General features: G+C 38.9%; 1 protein-coding gene across 1 annotated transcript; it reads left to right on the forward strand.

The window, feature by feature from the left end:
* Positions 1–7,382: 7,382 nt before the first annotated feature.
* Positions 7,383–8,408, forward strand: LOC149178367 (uncharacterized). Its single transcript, XM_089422063.1, has one exon. The coding sequence runs from the start codon at positions 7,383–7,385 to the stop codon at positions 8,406–8,408; it is 1,026 nt and encodes a 341-aa protein (XP_089278189.1).
* The last annotated feature ends 4,269 nt before the right edge of the window (positions 8,409–12,677 follow it).

Below are 12,677 nucleotides of genomic sequence, written 5' to 3' on the forward strand. Positions count from 1 at the left end.
TCTCATGATATCATTCGTGAGACTTGGAGGGTGTACAACCTGCATGACACAGACCAGGTACATATATACACGAAACTTTTGACTCATATTATCAAATTATGCATAGTTATTTATATTAAAATTTATAGTTCATATTAGATTGAATTTATATTAATAAGATCATGTAGACACATCTCAAATACATGGATGAGCTTATGAGGTCATCCGAGGGGGCAGTTGATCAGCCAGGCCATCCTCGACTAGAGCATGTTTCCATGGATTCTCCTCCACCTCCACCTTATATGTTCACTAATGTGGAGGAGAGTCACTATGTACAACCACATGGACCAATAGTTGAGGTAAAAAAAAATTATTCCTAATATTTCAACATTTTCTTTTTTTAAGTTACATATATATGCTAATTAATTTGTAGACTAATTATAATTTTTCCTTGCCATTGTGTACACAGGCCCATATGCAGAGTGCCATTGATGCCATTGTTATGTGGAGACATGAGTGGGATGTTGGATGTAGAGGAATTGATGATGTGGGTCCATCAATGCAGGCCCCAATCATTGAGCCATAGGCAAGGGAGCATAAAACCCAGATTCATGATCAAACCCCCATCCTATTTGACTTGCATTTGGACTCGACTAAGGGTAGTTGATTCATGTATATGTAATTAAAAATGTGGTTTAAAATCATTTATTTCCTTATTTTTTTATTTTGTACAAATAATGATCTAATTAGTTTGAATTTAAATGTGTTATATTGTAGTACTAGCTTATGGACACTTACTTTGTGCAACAGAACTCACATAGGAGTTCTAGTGGTACTTAGAGTGTCATAGTATGTATATTTTCAGGCTCATTTCATAGGACACATTCACATGTATGATACAAACTTTGTATATTTTCATACATGGACAGTTTATGGATGTAGATCATGGACATTATTTTAGTTTATGGATGCTTATTATTTCAGTTTATAGATGTTCATGTGATATTTGTAATTTGCATATATTTTCATATGGATAGTTTATTGATACATATACTCACTGTTTTAGTTTATGGATTTGTATTAATATTGTTTATGGATGTTCCTTAATTTTTAAAGTTTATGGATTTGTTAAAATTATTTCGCTAGTTTAAAATTATTTCTATATACTATAAGTTTTATTAGTAAAATATAGGTTCAATTTTGATTTCTAGTTTCATAGACTAAGAAAATAAGTACAATATTAAGTTATGATGCAAGTCACTTTGACACTTAAAAAGAACTAAAATATATCATGTATCAATTTAATATTGAACTTGGAAAGAATTCCAATCATGCTTCATATCGGCCATGGGGGCTTCACTCAATGAATCTGTGACATATCACGCACATTTATGGCATACTAAACAATACCCTTAATTTGACAACATATTGGAAAATACCTCTAAAAATCACATTATTTAACCCCCCTACCAATACAAACCAAATACAACTTTCCAATTTAAAAACCCATACTTTCACCAGATATTGTAGGTATCCATTTTTTCATTAACATTTTTTATACCTCTTTATATTTTTTCATTAACTTTGAGCTCCATTTTTATACCTGCCAATATAAAAACCATTTACCCCCTAATATATGCTCAATATATTATGTCATTTTTCCTCATTGTATATCCCCCAATATGAATGCACGTGGTATGTTATTTCTCCCCCAGTGAAGCCCTCGTGATATCGGCTTGTAGAAAGTGTCTTTTAGTGCAATCAACATGTATGTTCTTACAATTCAATTTTAAAAATAAATTATTTGAATTATAAAGTCATATATATATATATATATATGAATTTTTTTTTTGACGCGCCCATATACCATTCCATGGACAACTTTTTTAAGTATTTTAATCAATGTCTTATCTCAAAATAGGATTGAAATAAGTTTTATTCAATTTTAATAAAAGATGTCATGTAAACAACAAATAGGTTTTATTCAACATTATTTATTTTGAAATTATTTACAAGAGCTTAGTCATAACATGATATAAGTCAATCGTATTGAAATTTAATATATAGGTCAAAAAACAATATATGACAAAATTTCTATAATTTTATATAATGTTATCAACTTTCCTAAATTTACTAGTTATATCCAAGTATTTCAAGCAATTTCTTATGATGGAAATAAGTTTTATTCAAATTTTAAAAACTTAAATATGATTGAAATAAGTTATATACTCAATTTTAAAAGATGTGGAGATGTAAAAGTTGCAAATATGAGTTTTATTTGATTTTATTTTGTTTGAGGTTATCTACAAAAGCTTAGTCATAATGCATGTCATCAATAATTTTTTTGTGCTTACATTGAAATCAGTTCACAACGTTAATTTAATTACCTTGAAATTAATGTACTCCATATATCTAGTTACATCAAATTAGAGATCAACATCTTCAATGAAATCCATGCATCTAATGAAATCAAATAGGATGAGAAATCAACATCTACACTAAAATATATGCATTTAATGCAAACAATAAAATAGGATTAGAAAATAACATATACACTGAAATCAATGCATCTAATGTTGCAAGAAACCAAATAGGATTAGAAATCAACATCTACATTGAAATCAATGGATCTAATGCTAGCAATCGAATAGGATTAAGAATCAACAGTTGCACTGAAGTCAATGCATTTAATGCAAACTCAATCAAGCAAGATTAGAAATTAACATCTTTAATGAAATTAGTGCATCTAATGCAAACAATAAAGTAGAATTAGAAATCAACATCTACACAGTAATTAATGCATCTAATGCAAGAAATCAAATAGAATTATAAATTGATCAGCATCTGTACACTGAAATCAATGCATCTAGTGCAAGAAATTTTATTCTCTTTCTCTCCATCCTCCATATACATCGACATCTCCCTCCATCTCTCCTTCTTTGTCTCTCTATCCCACCCCCCCAGACACACACACACACACACTCCATCTCTTAATATTTATCTATCTCTACCTCCCTCCCTCTATCTATATCTTCTTTCCTCTCTCCACCTTTCATCTATATCTCTATCTCCTTTGTCTCTCATTATTCATCTCTCTATGTCACCTTGAAATCATACATGTATTGTTTCTCCATATCTATAGACTATATATCCCTCTCTCTCTCTTCCCCTTCTCTCCCTCTATCTCCCCTTCTATATCTCTTCCCTCAAACTCCCCTCTCTCTCCATCTCCTTGTCACTCCCTCTCTCTCTCTCCATCTCCCTTGTCACTCCCTCTCTTTCTCTCTCTATATGTATTTATTCTTACCTCCCTCTCTCTCCCCCTCCAACTCCATCTCTCTCTATCTCCCTCTCAAGTCCTGTCTCTCTTCCTTTCACTCCCACCTCCCTTTGTCTCTCCCCCTCATCACTCACTCACTCACTCTTTCTCGAGATTCGTTATGTAAGTCTATTGACTATCTCCCTTCCTCTCTCATTCTCTCTCCCCCTTCTCTCCATATCTAATTCTTTGTCTTTATATCTCACCCCCAAACATACACACTCTCTCTCTATCTCTCCCTTGTCACTCCCTCTCTCTCTCTCCACCTTTCTCTCTCTATATGTCTTGAACTTCTTCCTTCCCTATCTTTTCCTCTGAATCTATCTCTCAAGTTCCCTCTCTTTCTCAGAGATTCTCTCCTCCTCTCCCTCTCTCCATCTTTGTGCCCCCCTCTCTCGTTTTTACCCTTCTCTCCCACTCTCTCCCCTCTATATTTCAGAAATTTTTAAATACTTTGACAATTAAAATATTATGTTTAAATATAATAAAAAAAATTGGATGTCGTACAACAATTTTTTTATTTATATAATACATATTTAAAATGGAAGATTTCAAATGTGTGTTGTACATTCACCTGGAGGAAAATGTTAATTTTCCATCGAAATATTATCTACAATTTTCCAACATATTAATATTCTAGCTACCTCCATCAAAGATACATAGAGCGCTTCATTTCTTCCAATTGAAATTGTTTAGGTTTTATTTATTTAAAGGTAATTTTAGGTTATGATTACTGCAGGATTTTAAAAATATTATATATTTTATTATGGTAGATTTATAAAAAAATTAGGCTAAATAAAATTAACATATTGAGTCAGATTGTATGACTCTTTTTGTGTTAATGACTCTTTTATTGACACCTATGGCGTATATCAGCCACATTTATTAATGTGGTTGTGCTAATATATATTATAATATAAGAAATTTTATATTATATTAAAGTTAATAACATTATATTCCAAAATTAATAATTTTATATTAACATTAAAATATATAAATATTAATTTTTTATATTGATATCATTTCATAATTTAATTTAATAATAATAATAATATATTTTTAATATTAATATTAAATTTAATAAGGTTTCTACATGACATGACAACAGACATTATAATAAAATTTGGAATTTTAAAATGTGGTAAAAGTTGCCTGCATAGGGTAGCTCAATTGGCAATGGCCATGGAAATGAAGTCTCACTGAACAGGAAGTCTAGGGTTAAAATCTTGTGCTATCCCCCCCAATTGGGGTGAGAAGTTGGACATGATGAAGATGTAGTCCTACCAAGCTTACAAAAAAAAATGTGGTAAACACTTAATTTTAGATCATTTAATATTTTTTTATAGAGGCTCGATCGAGCATAAGAGCTCAATCGAGGGTTTATGAAACCCTCGATCGAACTGTTTGAATTTGAAATTTAGGCGCTCGATCGAGCCTCTTAAGTCCTAAAATCCACTATTTCAACACCCCTTCTGCAAATTTTCTTGCAACACCATTTTGTACCCTAGTTTACTTAGGGCTAAATTTGTTCATAGGTGGTGGAGTCGATCACGTTGGATTCATGAAATAATCCTCTATCCAATGGAATCCGAACTCACTATCTCAAAAACCATACCACAAAAATCTCCAATCCATTATTGTTACCCTGTACGGAGGGGAAACCTGGAGTTTGACATTTTCGAATTGATATGATATTTTTCATCTAATATCTTTTAAACATAATGCTTGAAATTTCTTTGAACTGTTTTAAAGAGGTTGAATAAAAAATCAATATCATAAAATATACACAATGAATTTTTTTCAAAAAATACCACTTTCTTCGTTTAGGAGTCCTGTTCAAAAGGCTACTTTTTGTTTTTCAATTTATTTAAATAGTTTAAAATAACCTTACGTGAACACAAGTGTCTGCAAAATGCGGATGTAGAATGATCTAGAAATGGAATGGAGGTGAGGGTTTGAGGAGAAAACCCTGATGGAGCTATGGATAGGAGGCTATGGGTAGGCCTGTGTGGCTGCTACCCGACGACGCAGCTGTCTGTACCGGCTGCACACACGTACATTGGAACAGGCACTATTATAATATATTACCCCTACTCCGTAACAGAGGTTTTTTACTTTGGTTTTTGTTTTACAACAGCCGTTTACCTGCATCACGGTTTGGGAATGACCTTGGGTACCAGCCGTTTTGGCCGACATACTGCTCCCTCCCCCGACGGTTACCTCCGGCAGCTGGCGTTTCCCCGCCCTAGACAGCGATGGACCTAGACTTGGTGGACTATTCGGAGGAGTCGTTAGCGGAGGGTTCTATCTGGACCACACCGCGCTCTGTTAAGTATGGGTCGCAATCGTTTGGGAATGATCTGCATGAAGCTATCATCAGGCTCCCTCCCCTCTCTGGTCCTTCGAATCACTGACTAATCCTGCCGGTCGTCCCTCTCCTCCCTCCCACTTTCCCCATCCTCCCTAGGGTTTTTCCTTAACCCTAACCCTCCATCCCCCTCCCCCGGTCACGCCCCTAACTCTCCTCCACCTGTTTTACCCTCCGGTCCGCCTGTTCACTCTGCCATTTTGACTCCCCAGATCACGCCAAGCTCAACCTCACCCCTCTCTGGCAGTTACACTTCCGCTCCCCCCTCATTCGGTGCACTCCCTGACGACTTACCCCCCCTGCTGCTTCCCCCTGAAGAGGAGCGATCCCCTGACCGTGGAGGTACCACTGAAGCCGAAGCTAGGGCCAGCAAGAAGACCAAGTGCTTTCGCACAAAGGAGGTTGACACTTTTCTCCGACTCGAGGAAGACATACGGCTGGGGGATACTATGGATTTTGCGGACAGAGTGCTGGTTGGTAGAGTCCGGGGCCGAAACTATACTGCGGCCCACATTAAAGCATGGACATCGGAGGTCTGGGGTCACCGTCTCGCAGACTTGCCCACAGTCCAGACCTTTGTGAAAGGCTGGTTTGTGCTCCGCTTCTCTAGACCAGACCACACAAATTGGGTCCTCTCGTCCTATTGGCATTTCGAGCACGCCCCGGTCCTTCTGAAACGCTGGACTCCGATGTTTGACCCGAACACTGAACAACTCGGAGTTGGGCCGATATGGGTAAGACTCCCAGGTCTCCCATTACACTTCTGGTCTGAAGATATCTTTAGACGCATTGGGGATTCTATTGGCACTTACATGGAATCAAACAAATCCTACCTGTCCACGGGAAAAATGGCTTTTTCCAGAATTCAGGTGCATATGGATACTTAGGGCAGACTTCAGGAGTTTATAACTATCCAGTGGAGATCATTCACGAGGAAGTAGCCACTGGACTATGAAGGTATCCCATATAGATGTCGTCGCTGTCACAAGGTTGGGCACGTTTACAAGGACTGTCCCCTAATCACCAAGAAAGGAAGCCTGGAGGAGAACAAAGAGCAGGAAGAGCGCCCACGGGACAATCCACCCTCCACAGTGGAATCGGAAGAGTAGCCTCCTCAAGGCCCGGTTGAAGCAAAGCAGACACAAGGGAAGGATTCACGAAAGAAGCGGGAGAAAGCTCCTCTCTGGCCTCCCTCCCCACCTTTAACAAGAGCAAGGGTGGCCATTGGGGATGCACACTCCACAGGTATGTCAAATATACCTCTCTCTTCTGCTATTTCATCTTTTATAATTCCTGATTTGCCATCCTTATCACTAAAATCCTGGGCCATGGAAACTTCGGGTATCCTCCCAACTCCTCCCTCCTCGATTCCCCCCTGGTTGCTCTATCAGACATCCTTGGTGCAACACTACACTATTTCCCCACCTCCCCCTATATACTCCTTCCCCCAGCCCTCCCTTACGGGAGGCCCTCTTGGCCCTGCCTCCTCCCTTCTCTTCCCCGAACCTCGTTATCCCCTTCGCTCTCGGATGCGCTCCCAGGGCCTCGACACTATTGGGTTTGAGGTGGTATCCCCTCCTCCCCCTCCTAAGTCCCGTGGCTGCCCATCCCACCTTTCCAAGGCTAAGCATCAGGCAGGGGAGGAAATTGCTACAGGAAAATAGAAAACTATCAATTGGGCCCTTAGAGCGGAGCAAGGCCCTCAGCCCCCCCTCCATGAAGATACTTTCCTTCAATTGTCGTGGGGTGGCCAGCCCGGAAAAGAAATTGGCCCTCAAATGTCTGTTTGCCTCTGAGCCGATAGACATCATTTTTCTCCAAGAAACTCTAGGTCCCGCCAGCACTATCTCTCATCTACTTGAATCATGGCTCCCGGGCTGGACTTTCCACTCCCTTGATGCAACAAGGAGATCGGGAGGACTAACCCTGGGCATAAACAACTGCTCCCTTAAAGCTCTGAGGGTCTGGGATGGTTGGGGATACTTGGCTGCAGATATTTACTCCCCTACTCTTGAAATGGAATACAGAATCTATAATGTTTACGGCCCCTGCCAGGACAGAGCCGCATACTGGAGAACTTTGTTTAACTCTGCCCTTCTACAACAGGAGAATATCATTCTGGGGGGTGACCTCAACTTCTCCCTGGGATATGCGGAATCTTGGGGAAATCAAGCCCAAGTAGACGCTCTGTCTGAATTCTTTGGGAACCTATTGGAGTCTCATAAATTCATTGACATCCCCTTAGCCAAGATGCAACCCACATGGAGGAACAACAGAACAGGGGATGCATGTTTGGCTCGAAGACTGGACAGATTCATCACTAAGGAAGACATGATCAGTAGAGGAGCTAGAATTAGACAATGGGTGGGCTTGGGTGGCCTTTCGGACCACCGTCCTATTTACCTTGAGATACTGGACATTAATGCCAAACCGAAGGCCCCGTATAAATTCAATGCTACCTGGCTCCGGGATAACAAATATATTAAACTGGTGACAGAGTTTTGGAAGGCCAACTCCCCTGGCACATCTGGGGACTTTGGCCATAACTTCGCCCATAATATGAAGGAGCTGAAGGAACTCTCCAAGGCATGGGCCAAGAAGAAGAAGGAGGAGGAGGATCTGTCCCTGAGACAAGCGGAAGCCGACATCATAACCATTGAAGAAGATCCTGGAAGTGGTGGGATGACCCAAGAACAAAAGGACAAACACACAGCTGCACTGTTGAAGAGAACCAAATCCTAAGAAACAGAGATGAAAGTTGGCGACTTCGAAGTCGGGCCATCTGGTTAAAAGAAGGGGATGACAACACTAAATTCTACCACAAATTTGCAAATGGCCGGAAAATCATTAACACTATATGGGATCTCCAAGACTCTCAGGGACGATCAGTACAATCTTTTAGAGATTTGGCTACATTGGCATGTACACATTTTCAAAACATATACAAGGCTCCTGCTACTGCTACTCTAGCTGAAGTCATGCAGGTCACTCAGTTGTTCCCTGGGTTCGTAGATCAAGAGATGGAACAGGAGCTCTTAAGGGAAGTCTCATTACAAGAGCTCGAAGATACACTAAAGTGGCTAAAGAAAGATAAGAGCCCAGGGCCAGACGAATGGTCTGTGGAATTTTATTTAGCCTTCTTTGAGATCCTGGGAGAGGACCTCCTTAGACTTGTTGAGGAGAGCAGAACCAGAGGAAGGATCTAGGGTGGGTTTAAGTCTACCTTCATTGCACTCATCCCCAAAGCTGATAAGCCCACATCCTTTGATGACTTCAGACCCATATCCCTGTGCAACTGCATATACAAGATAATAGCCAAAATCATTGCCAATCGCATCAAGCCCATACTATCCCTCCATATATCCCAGGAACAATTTGCTTTCCTGCACAATAGGCAGATCCATGAGGCGATAAGCACTGCACAGGAACTTCTCCATTTGGTGCAGCTCAGGAAATTGAAAGGAATGATTCTGAAGATAGACCTATCGAAAGCCTTCGATAGGGTAAACTGGCTCTACCTCCACATCCTATTAACTCACTTGGGCTTTCCCTTCCCCTTCATAAAGTGGATAATGAGCTGCATAACCGATGTTCCTTATAGTGTTCTTATCAATGGGTCGGCATCCCCCTTCTTTCATGCTGAGAGGGGACTCAGACAGGGCTTCCCTTTGTCCCCTCTCCTCTTTCTTCTTATTATGGAAGGCCTCAGTCGCCTTGTTGAAGCTGAACATAGGCAGGGAAGGATAAAAGGCATCAAAATATCAGATTCAATTATTTTGACACACTTACTCTTTGTGGACGATGTACTCATTTTTCTCAGCGGAAGCCTTGGCGACCTCACTGCCCTTCACCAGGTCATGGGCATTTTCCAAAAAGCCACGGGGATGGTGCTGAATGAATCTAAATCCACCTGACAAGATGCTCTCAGAATGAAACACTATTTGCCCTTAGAAGATTCCCCTTTACAACTCACTCCATTGAGGAAGGGCTAAAATATCTGGGTTACCGACTGAAGCCCTTCGGCTACAAGATTGCAGACTGGGTATGGCTCATATCCAAAGTAGAAAAGCGTTTGAATGTTTGGTACCACAAATATCTCTCCAGAGCAGGCAGACTTGTACTGATAAAAGCTATACTTGAGGCAACTCCAGTCTACTAGATGACCTTAGCTTGGATCCCCAGAGGCATACTGAACAGATTGCAAAGCATATGTTGCTGCTTCCTATGGAAGGGGAAGCAACCAGGCAGCATTTTTGCCTGGACCAAATGGGAAACCCTTGCACTGCCAAAGAGATGGGGAGGCTGGGGAATAAAGAGATTAGATTCTTTCTCCAAAGCATTGGCAGCCAAGCTAGGTTGGCAGCTCCTCAATAATTGCAGTCTTTGGACGAAGGTGGTCACTGCTAAATACATCTCACCCACAAGTCCACTTGACTGGATCAGACAAGGCCATGGGCATCATGGGAACATCTCAATCATCTGGAAAGCGGTAACTAAGGCAATGGACCTGATAAGAAGCGGCCTTACTTGGAGAATTCGATCTGGCTCCTCGGTTCGTATAGGGGAGGATCCCTGAGTAGGATGCGGCAACATGCACAGACTACCAGAGGACCTGAGACAACACTTACTAAATCAAGTTATTACTCACATAAGCCGTATTGCGGAAAATGATAAATCCCTTTTGTCTCAGCAGGCTATCTAGTCAATTTAACGTCTTAAATTGCTCTACATAAATTATCAATCCGGGTATCGTAAACTGATGAAGTGTGGTGCACCATATGTGCTTAGTTAACCTTTTTCTTACTTCGTTGTTTTATAGTTTATGTTGTTTTTGGGGTTTTGTTCTTGTTGGTTTCCTAAAGTGTCTAATGCAAATGGAAATCCTATTCTAAGGTCTTAAGAATACTTTTAAAGGACAAGTATGGATAGAGATTTCAAGACAAGGTCTATGTCCCTAATGGTAACTTCCAAAACTTAGCACTTCAAAAGATCTCAAAACATGTTATTGATGGAATTAGTACTTAAACAAAAGTGTAAATATGCAGCTACTTCAATCAAACAAAAGATGAAATATTGATCATGAAATCACTGTCTCTGCTGCTTGTCTGAAAATAAAAGTTAAGCTATTGCACTCAAACAAATAAAAAATTGCAAGGAAAGTAAACTAAAATCACATTACATCAACTCATATTCTGACCCCTCACCATTCGACTCGCTCTGGCTATCGGAGGTAATCATAAACAACTTGAGCAATCTGATATCTAATTTGCAGAAAATAAAACTAATATTAAACTACACATTCATACTTCAATCCCTCACCATTCGACTCGCTCTGGCTATAGGAGGTAACTGAAAATGACATGAGCAATTCAATAACTATCTTGCAGAAAAATAAACTAATATCAAACTATGCATTCATACTTCAATCCCTCACCATTCGACTCGCTCTGGCTATAGGAGGTAACTGAAAATGACATGAGCAATTCAATACCTAACTTGCAGAAAAATAAACTAATATCAAACTACGCATTCATACTTCAATCCCTCACCATTCGACTCGCTCTGGCTATAGGAGGTAACTGAAAATGACATGAGCAATTCAATATCTAACTTGCAGAAAAATAAACTAATATCAAACTACGTATTCATACTTCAATCCCTCACCATTTGACTCGCTCTGGCTACAGGAGGTAACTGAAAATGACATGAGCAATCTGATATATAAACTAACTAATAAAGCAAGTAAATAAAACTGAAATCAAAGCATAACTGAAATTGAAAAGCAAAAAAAACAAAGTCAGCAGAGAGGCAAATCTCATGTCACTATTTGATGCGAAAACATGTAAAGAAAAGAAACTAATCTATGATCAACCGGTTGAACACACTTACATGAATTAAAATTGCATGAATGGAAAATCTAAACTATCAAACTTGAAAGCAATCAAATGACATAATGAAATCAAAGCAAAATTACAAAATGAAATCTACTCTACCTTACATTCTAATATGTTCCATGGCATCTACTTCACATCTCCTTCCATGTTGAGAACATCAAAGCTTTATTCAAATTCTTCAAAATTACAAAGTACAACAAAGCTCTCCAAAGCTTTCAAAAGCCATCAAGGAAGAACTACAAACTCCAAGCTAAATAACTAAAAGCCAAGCCAAGCTAACAAATGAAGGAGAGAGATCTCCTATTTATACAAAAAGATGAGAGTCATTTCATTAATGAGAGGCCATGAATCTCTCCCTCTACCTCTAGAGTCCTAATCAAAATAGGAACAGATAAGACACATGTCTTCTTAGAGTTACAATACAATTAGGAGATTTGACACATATCCTCATGATCCCATGATTCTTTCCACTCAAATTCGAATTTGGCCTTAGAGTGCCACATAAGGGTTTTCTAGAAGCCTCCTTTCAACCTACACATGTCAACAATCTCAACCCATTTGTTAGGTATAAGCATATACACATTATTTTCTAATTTTTAACCACAAATTCACTTAAAAGGCTGAGAATTAATAAAGATTGGAAAAACATAAACGTGGCCCAATGATAATGAAAGTGGGAAGAATGTGGTGACATAGTAGTGAAATGGAGGTGATATAGTGGACATAATAGTGAAAGTGTAACAGAAATGAATGACATTTTCAAGACTCAACATACCCCCCAACTGAAGTTATTGCATGTCCTCATGCAATATATATTACATTAACTCTTTTGATCCTTGAGCTTTGGCTTAACTTTGCATGATATCATTTGATAACTTCATATTTATGCAAAGTGTTTTACTTGAATTGCAACATGGTTGGTTCTTGTGTTACAACCAATTTTTTTGTTGTTGCATTCTATTTTGATCTTTGAACTTTGCATAATGATATTTTGATTTATTTTTTTGCAAAGTATATCTTTATTGGATTGCATAATGGTTGGTTCTTATGTGACAACCATGATTTTGTTTGTATCCAATTTATCCTTTAAGCAATTTTTCAAAAGCCATTGTATGCT

This window comes from Pinus tabuliformis, chromosome 4_1 (assembly GCF_031772625.1).
Source record: "Pinus tabuliformis cultivar Carrire ecotype Pingquan chromosome 4_1, CPIR1, whole genome shotgun sequence".
NCBI classification, from domain to species: domain Eukaryota; kingdom Viridiplantae; phylum Streptophyta; class Pinopsida; order Pinales; family Pinaceae; genus Pinus; species Pinus tabuliformis.